The sequence below is a fragment of the Littorina saxatilis genome, linkage group LG13, assembly GCF_037325665.1.
Source record: "Littorina saxatilis isolate snail1 linkage group LG13, US_GU_Lsax_2.0, whole genome shotgun sequence".
NCBI lineage: Eukaryota > Metazoa > Mollusca > Gastropoda > Littorinimorpha > Littorinidae > Littorina > Littorina saxatilis.
The window spans coordinates 37,673,122-37,688,107 of record NC_090257.1 but is presented as its reverse complement, the minus strand read 5'-3'; the positions used below and the strand labels follow the sequence as shown (position 1 = coordinate 37,688,107).

The following is a 14,986-nucleotide window of genomic DNA, read 5'->3' as shown; positions in this document are numbered from 1 at the left end:
ACAGACAGACAGACAGACAGACAGGCAGACAGAGAGACAGAGAGAGAGACAGAGAGAGAGACAGAGAGAGAGACAGAGAGACACGAAGACAGAGCAAAAAGAGAAATGACAGACAAAACATCTTGTGTAAATGTAACAAATGAGTATTGACTATTTCGCATTTATGTGTGCATGCATGAGTCTGGGCATCTTAGTGCTCGATTGTGTGTGTGTGTGTGTGTGTGTGTGTGTGTGTGTGTGTGTGTGTGTGTGTGTGTGTGTGTGTGTCTGTGTCTGTGTCTGTGTGTCTGTGTCCGTGTGTCTGTGTTTGTGTGTCTGTATGTCTATGCTATGCGCATTCTTTAGTTCGTTCATTCAGCGAGTTATTGCGTGCGTGCGTGTTTTTGTGCGTGATTGTATGTGTGCGTGTGCGTGTGTAACTGTGTATGTGTCAGTGTGTGCTTGCTTGAGTGTGTGCTTGCTTGAATGCGTGCGTGGGTGAGTGTAGGCGTGCGTGCGCGCGCGCGCGCGTGTGTGTGTGTGTGTGTGTGTTTGTGTGTAAGAGGGTGTGTGTGTGTGTGTGTGGTGTGTGTGTGTGTGTGTGTGTGTGTGTGTGTGTGTGTGTGTGTGTGTGTGTGTGAATGGTAACTTTATAATTTAACGACGGCGTTATGAATAGCGATAAGAACCTATTTTACCAACATACAGAGACAGACTTTGACTGTGTAAATACCCGTTTATCTGTGTTTCAGTTTTACATGGGAGTCTAAATCGTTCCAGATTGTCACGATGTAAGTCAAATGATTATCATTTAAATTATCTTGCTACTTTATGGCGCGTTAGAACTGACTCAAAACATGCAGAATCTAGCGCTATTCTAGCAGTGGTGTAACGGTATCTCGATAAATCTGAAAACAATATTGGCATTAGGCCAATGAGAACCCAACATTCTGGTGGCTTGTTGTTTTTGGTGGTGGTTTTGTAAGTCGTGTTGGTGGTGGTGGTAGTGTTGTTGTTCTTCTTCTTGTTCTTTTTCTTGTTTTATTGTAAACGAGCGTGCACTCCCTTTTCCCCCTCCTCATCATCGTCGCCATCATCGTCGTCATCATCGTTGTCATCATCGTCGTCATCATCGTCGTCATCATCGTTGTCATCATCATCGTCATCGTGATCATCATCATCATCATCATCATCATCATCATCATCATCATCATCATCATCATCATCATCATCTTCATCATCATCATCATCACCATAAGCACCACCACCACCACCACTTCCGTCACCAACAAACAAAAATCACATCTTTTTCCACAATTCAGGTGAGACAGGAAACCACACAGTGTTTCCCGACAAACTACCGACGATGGCCGTGACCTTCCGTGTGACCTTCAAGCACTTCTACTTGACCCCTCCTTGCGTGTCCTTGACCTTAGAAACGCTGAAGGTTAACAGTCAAGGTCACGAGGTGGCCACGAGCGCGCGTGAAGTGGACCAGAACGGATTCGACGTGGAGGTCAGTCTGGATCGTCAGGATCGAGTTCACATCATCACTGTGGCTTACATTGCTTGCTGTATGGACAGGTGATCGATAGCTCGGAGAGAGCGAGAGAGAGATAGACCCATAGACAAAAGAACACGGGCAAAAGCTCAGACGCAGACACACATACACATTGCGAGACAGATAGACAGACGCATACAGACCGCGCACTAAGACAGACAAATAGAAAGATAGACATACGCACACACACACACATACACATACACAAACACATACACACACACACACACACACACACACACACACACACACACACACACACACACACACACACACACACACACATACACACACACACACACACGCGCGCGAGCGCGCGCGCATGTACGCACACACACAAACACACACACACACACACACACACACACACACACTGACATGCGCGCGCGCATGTACGCACGCACACACACACACACACACACACACACACACACACACACACACACACACACATACACATACACAAACACATACACACCCGCGCGCGTGAGTGCGTATACCCACCCACCACCCATTACACGCACACATGCGTTTCATGCAAAATAACGCAGACAGACAGAGACACCCACATACAGCGCGTGCGTTCACCCACCCACCACCCATCACACACACCTACACAGTTCTGTTTCCATGCAAAATAACGACACTTTTTCCTAGATACATCCACATAATTCAATTTGAATTATGCCAGAAAAATAGTATCAAGCGTTAAAACAAACTGATCCGATAATCATCGCCGAAAGCCAAACATGTATTCAACAATGAACCAACTAGAGTGAAATGACGGTAAGAGAAAGACGATTAAATTTACAGGAGAACCCTATGCGTTTCTAACGTGAATCATAAGGCACTTCTGGAAATCTAACCGCATTTCTGGTCACAGGGTCAAAGACGTACCTCTTGTTCCAAGGTGTGTACCCAGAAGAACGGATTTGTTGGCAAAGTGTTTCTTACAGTTAAAGTGAAACACACTAAGAAACAGTCCCTGCAATGTTAATTTGATATGAGCAGGTTTGTTTAAATGCACAGAGGCATTGTTGAATGTATGCTTTTTCTCCTGCGCGTGTGTGTGTGTGTGTGTGTGTGTGTGTGTGTGTGTGTGTGTACGTTTGTGGGGGTGTGGTTATGGGTGTGTTTGTGTGTATGTCTGTGATGTTTATCTCTGTCTCTCTCTGTCTCTGTATCTCTGTGTGTGTGTGTGTGTCTCTCTCTCTCTCTCTCTCTCTCTCGTGTGTGGGGGTGTGGTTATGAGTGTTTTTGATTGTGTGTATGTCTGTGTTGTCTCTCTCTCTATCGTTAGCTCTCTCTTTCACCTCTCTATCTCTCTCTCTCTCTCTCTCTCTCTCTCTCTCTCTCTCTCTCCGAGTATCTCTCTCTCTCTTTCTCTCTCTATCTCTCACTCTTTCTCTCTCTCTCTCTCTCTCTCTCTCTCTCTCTCTCTCTCTCTCTCGCTCTCTCTCTCTATTTGTCGGTGTTACTCTCTGTCTGACAACAATAACCATTTGAAAGTTAACTTACCTTGACACATTCCTCTCAATTGATTCCAAATCCATTACTCCGTCTACTTCAAGAGAAAACCACTGACTTACTCAACCTTTCCTGTGTTTTCAAGCAGCGAAAATCCACAGATAAAAGGCACACTGACAAATGCACAGACGCAGACACACACACACACAGATAATTTCTCCCGCACAGCACACGACTCAGTAGAAAATATTGACTGCAAACTAAACTGCAGAAATGACAGCAGCACCGTTTACAGACCGTGATCATGCTGAGCTGAAGTGTTGTGTGAGCTTTTCAAACCTCTTTTTTGCTCTCCTAGTCTCACGCAGTAGACTTAATAAAGTGCACGCTTCCAACATGCTACTATCACTCGTGTTAGGTCAGGAACAAATGCTCTCATTGTTGAGCGTGTTTCGTAACGATGATTTTGCATTTTTGTGTTTGGTTTAAGCATTAACTGTTATCAGTCGTGTTTTCGTTTGGAGGTATTTGCTTTTATCGTTATCAAAGCTAATGAGTGGATTAGTCTTGGGTATGGAGAGTAGGGTGGTTGTGGTGGTGGGAGAGGGGGTGTATGGGGGAAGTTGATTTGTGTGTGTGTGTGTGTGTGTGTGTGTGTGTGTGTGTGTGAGACGGTGTTTGTGTTATTCTGTGCGTGTATGTGAATGTGTGCGTGTGTGTGTGTGTGCGTTTGTGTGTGTGTTGGGGGTATGTGCGTCATGCGTGGGAAATTTGTGGAAGGAATAATGTCCCTTTGCGAAGGTCTCACACACACACAATGTTATGATTATCGTCATTGCATTTCAGTTTTTAAAATGAATATTTTACAAAATGAGACATATGCTGATATCTGTCGAAATGCAATGAATTGCTAAGTGGTTTTCTGATTTGTTGTAGTCAATTTGCATCTATTTTAAAAGAGTTATGCGCTGTATGTGTACTAGATAACAATGCCATGAGAAAAAACATTTCGACTTTTGGAACTGATGCCGACGAAAGTCTTTACAAGAAAGAAGGTAGATAACAGCTCTTATGGTGGTCGCCTTAGATGATAGTACTGGTACGGTTTAGCTCCCTTTACAAGTAAACTGCTACTTTTATGAGTGATGGCATTGTTACTGTTCCAGGTTAAAAAAAATTGATATAAATGTTAAAATAAATAATTCAAACAACCGTGATTAAAGTGTTTCTTGTTCATAAAAGTCTTGAGAGTTTGTTCATGTAGAGATAAAACTGACTATAAGACATTGTAGGATGTGTTTTGGATGGGGTGGGGACGGGGGTGGTGGTTGGGGGCGGATGCGTGAGCGCGTTCCACGTACAACGCATCGGTTATTCACACACACACACACACACACACACACACACACACACACACACACACACACACACACACACACACACACACACACACAAAGACAAATACACACACACACACGCACACGCACACACACACACACAAATACACACACACCAGACACACACACACAAAGACAAATACACACAAAGACAAATACACACATACACACACACACACACACACACACACACAAACACACACACAAATACACAGACACACACACACACACACACACACACACACACACAAATACACTCGCACGCATACATGCACGCACGCACGCACGCACATAAACAGAGAGAGAGAAATAAAGACAGACAAACATAGACAGAGATAACTGATTGGGCCCTATAAAACGGGGGAAAAAATAGATCCAAAAGCATGAAATGCCTGTCAGTTTAATTAAAGTGCAAACACACACTTCTTCCGAGCAAGGAAGCCGAAGATAAGTTATCAATTCAGAAATAATGCTTGAAATCATCATATTGCACAAACACCATTACCACCAACAAATAAAGTAACACATAATCTTAATCATCAAGTCACAACCCTTTACAGCTTTGCACACATCAGACGGAGGCTATATGTGGTTGCCAAGTCCTTGGTGGTTGCATATATATCAAAGCTTGAAGCTGTCTGTCTCTCTGTCTGTGTGTCTGTGCCTGTGTCTGTGTCTGTCTGTCTGTCTGTCTGTCTGTGTCTGTCTGTCTGTCTGTCTCTCTCTCTCTCTCTCTCTCTCTCTCTCTCTCTCTTTCTTTCTCTCTCAAAAAATAATTGAAGAACAAGCCGGGTTCAGGTCAAGTTACAGTACTGTTGATCATATTTTTTCGTTATATGGCATTGTTCAGAAACATTTATTAAAGAAAACTAAACTGTACATAGCTTTTGTAGATTTTAAGATGGCATTTGACTCTGTGAACAGGAATGCATTATGGGAGGTTTTGAGGAAAAGTGGTGTAAACGGGAAAATGTATAAGGCCCTAACAGCCGTTTACACATCAGTGAAAGCATGTGTGCGTGACCGATGTAATTATTATGATTACTTTTCATAAGTCAAATGTGTGAAATATTGGCTTAAGTTAACAAGACTTCCGCAAACCAGAATTTGTAAACAGACCTATGAAATGCTCCTTTTGCAACATGAATCTGGCAAGCACAACTGGGTTTCCAAAGTTAAGAAGGTGTTAACTGAAAACGGGTTTGGCATTGTTTGGCTGTGCCAAGGGGTTGGCTACGATAAAGGTTTTGTTTCCCAGTTTAAAGATCGACTGATTTGTATGTATAAACAAAACTGGCATTGAGAAATGGAGACAAACGAGAAGTATCCATGGTGTTATTCTTTTAGAAGCGTTTTTCAGCCTGAGAAGTACATATTATGTATAGCAAACAAATGGAAAAGAGATGCGCTTGCTAGATTTCGGTTAAGAGCCTGTGGGCTGGGGAGCAATGCTCAGTGGTTTTTATTCAACAGGCACGCGACAGTGCATGCTCGATGTGTGATGGAGGCTGTGAAGACGAGGTACACTTTCTTTTCCACTGTAAAGCCTATGCTGATATCCGTGCAAAGTGTAACGTGTAAAAAAGTTGTTCAGAACCAGCCTCAATGAAAGATGTAACCAGTATCCTAGCCCTGGATGAAGAAAGTGTACTCGAAGCAACTGCACAATTTATTTCTAAGGCACTAAACATGCGCAAAAAGAAATACTATACCTTGCTTTTACCCTTATTCTTAGATATTTTTGTTTACCAATGGCTTTCGTGTCGGTGTGTTTGTTTGTTCGTACTCATAAACTAGTTTGCTATGTTTTTGTTGTTATTATATTTAGTCAAGTTTTGACTAAATATTTTAACATCGAGCGGGAATCGAAACGAGGGTCGTGGTGTATGTGCGTGTGTGCGTGTGTGTGTGTGTGTGCGTGTGTGTGTGTGTGTGTAGAGCGATTCAGACTAAACTACTGGACCGATCTTTATGAAATTTGACATGAGAGTTCCTGGGTATGAAATCCCCGAACGTTTTTTTCATTTTTTTGATAAATGTCTTTGATGACGTCATATCCGGCTTTTCGTGAAAGTTGAGGCGGCACTGTCACGCCCTCATTTTTCAACCAAATTGGTTGAAATTTTGGTCAAGTAATCTTCGACGAAGCCCGGACTTCGGTATTGCATTTCAGCTTGGTGGCTTAAAAATTAATTAATGACTTTGGTCATTAAAAATCGGAAAATTGTAAAAAAAAAATAAAAATTTATAAAACGATCCAAATTTACGTTTATCTTATTCTCCATCATTTGCTGATTCAAAAAACATATAAATATGTTATATTCGGATTAAAAACAAGCTCTGAAAATTAAATATATAAAAATTATTATCAAAATTAAATTGTCCAAATCAATTTAAAAACACTTTCATCTTATTCCTTGTCGGTTCCTGATTCCCAAAACATATAGATATGATATGTTTGGATTAAAAACACGCTCAGAAAGTTAAAACAAAGAGAGGTACAGAAAAGCGTGCTATCCTTCTTAGCGCAACTACTACCCCGCTCTTCTTGTCAATTTCACTGCCTTTGCCATGAGCGGTGGACTGACGATGCTACGAGTATACGGTCTTGCTGAAAAATGGCATTGCGTTCAGTTTCATTCTGTGAGTTCGACAGCTACTTGACTAAATATTGTATTTTCGCCTTACGCGACTTGTTAATGTTTTGTTCATTCGTCTTTTTACCCCTTTTATGAATGATGCAGACATTGTTGTTTTACCTTGTCTATAAGGCTTTTATTAGCTAATGACAATAAAGTGTCAAAGCGTCAAGCGTCTCTCTCTCTCTCTCTCTCTCTCTCTCTCTCTCTCTCTCTCTCTCTCTCTCTCTCTCTCTCTCTCTTTCTCTCTCTCTTTCTTCAGGGACAGATTATAGGACTACGCGTTAGCCTAAAATCCAGACAGCAATTCAGGAATACAGTAAAGCAAAACAGCTTCAACAAAAGAAAGTGTCAATATGTGACCGCAGAAGGTTCACTGTGCTGTTCGACAAACCCCATCCAACTTACCAAAAAGGTAGTTCAGAATCGCGCACGCACACATATATACACACACACACACACACACACACACACACGCACACACATACACACACACACGCACACACACACGCACACGCACACGCACGAACACAGAGGGCCCCAAAGGGTTTAAAATCGTGATCGTGATTGGCGTTTTTTGACCTTTCTGTGACCGTGATTGCCGAAATTTCCATTTCTGTGATCGTGATGGGACTTTGCCCGTGATCCGTGATGACAAAAAAATCAAGTCTCGTGATCGTGATCGTCATTTGTTTTCGTGATCGTGATGTGCATTATTGCAAAGCATTTTATTTTCAACGTACATTTTTCACAGCTGTATCACTCTATGATCCTCTATTCGTCAAGGAGCCAATCCCGATTGAAGGGAAGCAAGAACACATTCAGAAATATGATTTTGACAGCGATTGCTTCCCTTTAAGAGAACCAATCACACAAAAAAAGAGATCCAATCAGAAGGCAAATTGCAAAAGTCTCCCAAACTTCTACCAATGGAAGGGCATCGTGCAAAAGTTTTGAGTGCATTCAGTCAAATTCGAATTCGAAGATCAAAAATGGCGTGCAGCGGTACTGTCATCGAACTTCTGTTATATTTTGTGGATTCAAGCCAGACCAAAGCAGGCGGCGAGAATGCCTTCCTTGGTGGAAAGGTCAGGCTACGGGTCGGTCTTTCCGAAGACGAAATATCAAGTTATGTTGATCTATGTTGCTCTATGACTGTTCTGAATGTAAGCAAAGATCTTGAAATTTGTTCAAGGTCTTTGAGTTTGAGTGAGATCATTGACATTGTCGACATTGCCACGTCCGGCTGTCACTCGCTCAGTGTGACCTCGACTGGCTCGAGATCGAGTCTGCGTGTAGCCAAAACCGAAACTAGAAATGTGTTTTTCATCCCAGCAACGTGGACACGCTTGGCATAGATTATAATTGTCGCTTCTTTGCATTAAGCTTGGATTTATTTTAGCGCCTGTAAGTGTAAACTTTGATATCAACAATGGGTTAAATTCAGAAACAATGGCGGGGGAGACGTGCCAGTTTGGGTCACTTGATCCTCATGTCAAAGACGATCAAAGTCATGTTCGTTGGGGACTGATTTTGTCAGGCATGCTACTTTTCCGGTAATTGCCGGAAATCCGATAAAGCCGTTTTCAAAATCCGGTAAAGTCAAATTGAAGTTGAAAATTTTCAGCAAGAACGATCCGTGTGAATATCGCGCAACGCAACCGGGCGCCGGTCTCAATGAAGCCAGCGCACAGTAGTGTTGTTTTCACCAGTTTGGAGGTGTGTTGAATGGTGGTGGGGGGAGGCTAAAATGGGATTTTTAACAAGATCACAACACTATTACAGCCCTGAAAATGATGCCCAGAATGCACCAGACTGCACAGATTTTAACCGTTCTTTGAAAAAAAATTCGGGGGGGCATGCCCCCAGACCCCCCTAGTTGGCTCGCCTGCTTCGCAGGCTCAGGCTTGTGGCTTCGCCACTGGCACTGCGCGCTTCTTCAGGTAAAACCATTTTTGGCCTGTAGCATTCCTGTTTCTTTTTTAACACTTTCGCGACGGGAGGTGACTAAATTACTAAGGCCTAAAAACAAAATAGGTGTGGTTACGGTAACCCGACCTACTCTATTTTTAGGGGCCGACCCTATAACTTTTTGTTACATTTGTCAAAACAAAACAAAACACACAAGAAAACGAGTGCAGAAAACGCAATGAAAGCGAAATTGCCCGAGTCGCACACTTATTTCCCTGTCAAGTAGGGAAAAAAAGTTTAAAAAAAAAAAGTGATTGCCTACCTTCCTACCCTATTTTTTTGGGCTATGTTACTGTAACCACACCTATTTTTTTTTTGGCCTAACAGCGCTGACACGCCCATGGACGGGATGTGACTATTTGAGTAACAGACATACAACCAGACGATGGTGTACCTCAAATTGTATGGCAACAAGTTGAAAATAAAGAACCCATCACACATACATGTACTTTAATTTCGATCCACCCAATAGTTTTTGAGAAAATGGGTTTACAAGATTTAGCTCTGGAAATGTGAAATTGTGCATATATTCATGTGTGTGAGTTGAATGTGTATGAGTGGAAAGAGAGAGAGAGAGAGAGAGAGAGAGAGAGAGAGAGAGAGAGAGAGAGAGAGAGAGAGAGAGAGAGAGAGAGAGAGAGAGAGAGAGAGAGAGAGAGAGAGAGAGAGAGAGAAAACAATGAAAACAACATTCTTCATTCTTGTTACTGATTACAAATCATGATATGTATTTCTATGTGTGTATGATAATAAAAAAGTGCAACAGTTCTCACTTTGTGTTGAATAAACAATAGTTCCAGAGGAGCGAATTACTGTGTGGTTGTGTTCACTTTGACACGTGCTTTCTGTACATGCAACTTTTACCGTGACCGTGATTTGCCACTGGTGTTCGTGATCGTGAAAACAAAAATCAAGGTAACTGTGATCGTAAAAGCGAAAATTTTCCTTCCCGTGATCGTGATGATACCCCCCCTTTGGGGCCCTAACACACACACACACACACACACACACACACACACACACACACACACACACACACACACACACACACACACACACACACACACTCACGCACCCGCACACAAACACATGCTCTCAGAACTCAAACATAAAATTATTTACCCTACATCTTTGACTATCCACAGGGGTGACCTGTTACCATTGACCCCAAATCAATTCACATCCTCACGCCCTTGACTGTACACCCTTGACCGCCCATCCTTGACCCCACACCCTTGATCCTACCCTCGTGATATCACACCCTTGACCCCGCATCCTTGATCCCACACCCTTGATCCTACCCTCGTGATATCACACCCTTGACCCCGCATCCTTGATCCCACACCCTTGATCATACACCCTTGAACGCACAGCCTTGACTCCAATCCCTCGATCCCACACCCTTGACCCCAATCCTTCGACCCCACACCCTTGACCGCACAGCCTTGGCCCCACTTCCTTGATCCCCCATCCTTGACCCCACACTCTCGATCCCACATCATTAACCCCACACCCTTGACCCCACAACCTTGACCCCACTCCCTTCATCTCACATCCTTGGCTCTACACCCTTGACCTCACACCTTTGACCCCACTCCCTTGACCCCATACCCTTGATTCAACACCCTGACCCAACACCCTTAATACCTTGCCCTGACTCCATTCAATTCACATCCTCACGCCCTTGACCCCACACCCTTGACCCCACACTCTCACAACCTTGACCTCATAACCCCTCCTCTTTCCCCTCCAAACCCCCACGCTCTTGTATCACAACACGGGGATTCCAGCAGCCTCATCTTTCCGCCACGACGGCCCTTCAAGCGGTCTGGTCTCCCAGTCCCAGCGTTGGCGAGGATTGGTGGGGTCACAAGGGGACATCACTGGCTTGGCGGAGACACCGTCACCAGACACCTCTAAGCACAGGCCGCTGGTTTGGTGTTGTAGCTGTTTAATATCCTGCACATAGATCAACAGACTTTTAAAATCAATGGACACCAACTCTTGCCTGGGGGTGTCAGCCGTTCAATACCCTGCAAATAAAGCAACACGCTTTTTAAAATTAATAGACAACAGAACCATCGGAGTCGCCGTCATCTGACACCTCCAGCCCGCTGGCTTGGTGTTGTAGCTGTTTAATATCCTGCACGTGGAATAATACCCGTTTAAAAGCACTGGAAACCGACTCAGGAGTTGCCTAAACCTTACACTTTCAGGCATAGGCCCTTCGTCTGGTGTTGAAGCTATTTAATGTGCTGTTCATCATGCATGCCATATATGTACAGATTTCACACAACGGCGATTTATTATTGTTCTTGTATGTTGTGTGTGTGTGTGTGTGTGTGTGTGTGTGTGTGTGTGTGTGTGTGTGTTATTGTGTTTTTGTGTGAACGTGCGTGCGGGCTGGCGTACGTGCGAGCCTATGTGCGTGTGTGCGTGCGTGCGTGTGTGCGTGCGTGTATGTGTGTGTATGTGCTTGTGCGTGCGTGCGTGTGTGTGTATGTGCGTGTGCTTGTGTGTATATGTTGTTATTGTTGTTATTTCTTCCTTTTTTTCTCTGAGCTAAAATAATTATTAAAATAATTAAGTCGAAAGAAAGTCGGCCTAGCTAAATACCTTGTCGTATGTCCACATCTGATTTCCACCAAGTCCGTGGCACTGTACATTTTCGATGGTCTCTTTCCCAGAGAAGTCCAGGCATGTCCTATCCAGGTTGTAACTTTCCTGAAATATCGTCCACTCTCCTGGGTTCATGTTCCACTGAGAACTGTGATGCTGGAAGAGGTAGAAACGGCGAATATAATTATAGGAAGAATGTGTAGGCTTTGTCTGATGAGTAAACAGCAAAAACAACAAAGCAGTCGTCTTTCGGTACCTTGACTGTCGGAAGAACTTTCTTCACACACACACACACAAAATCAGAAAAATAATCAAAACATAAAAGCCTAAAACAACAATCTAAAACCTGAACAACGTTTGCCAATCCAAAGATCACGTTTAAAAAAAGATTATTTTTAAAAAAGGTATCCAGGGGAGGTTATCAATCTGCTGAAAGTGAAACTGTGATTTACCACTGTTGTCTCCCTTGGCACAGTAATTAACTTTTGGCGAGGCCTGTAATGCGTAAAGGATTTCATGCAGGTGAGTTTTTTTCATTTGAGTAATTTATCGGGGGAGAGGGAGCGGGAGGGGAAGAGGGAAGGGGAGCGGGAGGGGGAGCGGGAGGGGAAGAGGAAAGGGGAGAGGGAAGGGGAGCGGGAGGGGAAGAGGGAAGGGGAGAGGGAAGGGGAGCGGGAGGGGAAGAGGAAAGGGGAGAGGGAAGGGGAGCGGGAGGGGAAGAGGAAAGGGGAGAGGGAAGGGGAGCGGGAGGGGAAGAGGGAAGGGGAGAGGGAAGGGGAGCGGGAGGGGAAGAGGGAAGGGGAGAGGGAAGGGGAGCGGGAGGGGAAGAGGGAAGGGGAGAGAAGGGGAGTGGGAGGGGAAGAGGAAGGGGAGAGGGAAGGGGAGCGGGAGGGGAAGAGGGAAGGGGAGAGGGAAGGGGAGCGGGAGGGGAAGAAGGAAGGGGAGAGGGAAGGGGAGCGGGAGGGGAAGAGGGAAGGGGAGAGGGAAGGGGAGCGGGAGGGGAAGAGGGAAGGGGAGAGGGAAGGGGAGCGGGAGGGGAAGAGGGAAGGGGAGAGGGAAGGGGAGTGGGAGGGGAAGAGGAAAGGGGAGAGGGAAGGGGAGCGGGAGGGGAAGAGGGAAGGGGAGTGGGAGGGGAAGAGGGAAGGGGAGCGGGAAGGGGAGCGGGAGGGGAAGAGGAAAGGGGAGAGGGAAGGGGAGAGGGAAGGGGAGCGGGAGGGGAAGAGGAAGGGGAGAGGGAAGGGGAGGGGAAGGGGAGCGGGAGGGGAAGAGGGAAGGGGAGAGGGAAGGGGAGCGGGAGGGGAAGAGGGAAGGGGAGAGGGAAGGGGAGCGGGAGGGGAAGAGGGAAGGGGAGGGGAAGGGGAGCGGGAGGGGAAGAGGAAAGGGGAGAGGGAAGGGGAGAGGGAAGGGAAGAGGGAAGGGGAGCGGGAAGGGGAGCGGGAGGGGAAGAGGGAAGGGGAGAGGGAAGGGGAGAGGGAAGGGGAGCGGGAAGGGGAGCGGGAGGGGAAGAGGGAAGGGGAGAGGGAAGGGGAGAGGGAAGGGGAGCGGGAAGGGGAGCGGGAGGGGAAGAGGGAAGGGGAGAGGGAAGGGGAGCGGGAAGGGGAGCGGGAGGGGAAGAGGAAAGGGGAGAGGGAAGGGGAGCGGGAAGGGGAGCGGGGGGGGAAGAGGGAAGGGGAGAGGGAAGGGGAGAGGGAAGGGGAGCGGGAAGGGGAGCGGGAGGGGAAGAGGGAAGGGGAGAGGGAAGGGGAGAGGGAAGGGGAGCGGGAGGGGAAGAGGAAAGGGGAGAGGGAAGGGGAGCGGGAAGGGGAGCGGGAAGGGAAGAGGGAAGGGGAGAGGGAAGGGGAGCGGGAAGGGGAGCGGGAAGGGGAGCGGGAGGGGAAGAGGAAAGGGGAGAGGGAAGGGGAGCGGGAAGGGGAGCGGGAGGGGAAGAGGGAAGGGGAGAGGGAAGGGGAGAGGGAAGGGGAGCGGGAAGGGGAGCGGGAGGGGAAGAGGGAAGGGGAGAGGGAAGGGGAGAGGGAAGGGGAGCGGGAGGGGAAGAGGAAAGGGAGAGGGAAGGGGAGCGGGAAGGGGAGCGGGAAGGGAAGAGGGAAGGGGAGAGGGAAGGGGAGGGGGAAGGGGAGCGGGAAGGGGAGCGGGAGGGGAAGAGGGAAGGGGAGAGGGAAGGGGAGCGGGAAGGGGAGCGGGAGGGGAAGAGGAAAGGGGAGAGGGAAGGGGAGCGGGAAGGGGAGCGGGAGGGGAAGAGGAAAGGGGAGAGGGAAGGGGAGCGGGAAGGGGAGCGGGAGGGGAAGAGGGAAGGGGAGAGGGAAGGGGAGCGGGAGGGGAAGAGGAAAGGGGAGAGGGAAGGGGAGCGGGAGGGGAAGAGGCAAGGGAGAGGGAAGGGGAGGGGAAGAGGGAAGGGGAGAGGGAAGGGGGGCGGGAGGGGAAGAGGGAAGGGGAGAGGGAAGGGGAGCGGGAGGGGAAGAGGGAAGGGGAGAGGGAAGGGGAGCGGGAGGGGAAGAGGAAAGGGGAGAGGGAGGGGAAGAGGAAAGGGGAGCGGGAGGGGAAGGGGAGAGGGAAGGGGAGCGGGAGGGGAAGAGGAGAGGGAAGGGGAGCGGGAGGGGAAGAGGAAAGGGGAGAGGGAAGGGAAGGGGAGCGGGAGGGGAAGAGGGAAGGGGAGAGGGAAGGGGAGCGGGAGGGGAAGAGGGAAGGGGAGAGGGAAGGGGAGCGGGAGGGGAAGGGGAGAGGGAAGGGGGCGGGAGGGGAAGAGGAAAGGGGAGAGGGAAGGGGAGGGGAAGAGGGAAGGGGAGCGGGAGGGGAAGAGGGAAGGGGAGAGGGAAGGGGAGCGGGAGGGCAAGAGGGAAGGGGAGAGGGAAGGGGAGCGGGAGGGGTAGAGGAAAGGGGAGAGGGAGCGGGAGGGGAAGAGGGAAGGGGAGAGGGAAGGGGAGCGGGAGGGGAAGAGGGAAGGGGAGAGGGAAGGGGAGCGGGAGGGGAAGAGGAAAGGGGAGAGGGAAGGGGAGCGGGAGGGGAAGAGGGAAGGGGAGAGGGAAGGGGAGCGGGAAGGGGAGCGGGAGGGGAAGAGGAAAGGGGAGAGGGAAGGGGAGCGGGAAGGGGAGCGGGAAGGGAGAGGGAAGGGGAGAGGGAAGGGGAGCGGGAAGGGGAGCGGGAAGGGGAGCGGGAGGGGAAGAGGGAAGGGGAGAGGGAAGGGGAGCGGGAAGGGGAGCGGGAGGGGAAGAGGAAAGGGGAGAGGGAAGGGGAGCGGGAAGGGGAGCGGGAGGGGAAGAGGAAAGGGGAGAGGGAAGGGGAGCGGGAAGGGGAGCGGGAGGGGAAGAGGGAAGGGGAGAGGGAAGGGGAGCGGGAGGGGAAGAGGAAAGGGGAGA

At 48.1% G+C, this 14,986-nt stretch overlaps 1 protein-coding gene across 2 annotated transcripts; it reads right to left on the bottom strand.

Moving 5' to 3' along the window:
- Positions 1–4,788: 4,788 nt before the first annotated feature.
- Positions 4,789–11,769, bottom strand: LOC138945654 (putative polypeptide N-acetylgalactosaminyltransferase 9). Of its 2 annotated transcripts, XR_011449061.1 has the most exons (3): positions 11,631–11,769; positions 9,351–10,973; positions 4,789–9,058 (listed from the first exon to the last, which is right to left on the bottom strand). XR_011449061.1 is itself a non-coding variant. In XM_070317136.1 (2 exons), exons 1-2 carry the CDS (start codon positions 11,766–11,768, stop codon positions 10,785–10,787), a joined length of 327 nt encoding a protein of 108 aa, XP_070173237.1. In that variant the 5' UTR covers position 11,769; the 3' UTR covers positions 4,789–10,784. The 2 variants fall into 2 exon arrangements, 1 of the variants encoding a protein (XP_070173237.1); XM_070317136.1 differs by having other exon boundaries at positions 4,789–10,973.
- Between the last annotated feature and the right edge of the window lie 3,217 nt (positions 11,770–14,986).

Coding starts and splice junctions, on each gene's coding strand:
- LOC138945654 (XM_070317136.1), bottom strand. CDS start 11,768: ATGAACCCAGGAGAGTGGACGATATTTCAGGAAAGTTACAACCTGGAT. Junction 10,974..11,630: donor AGATGTGGACATACGACAAG/GTATTTAGCTAG, acceptor ATCTATGTGCAG/GATATTAAACAGCTACAACA.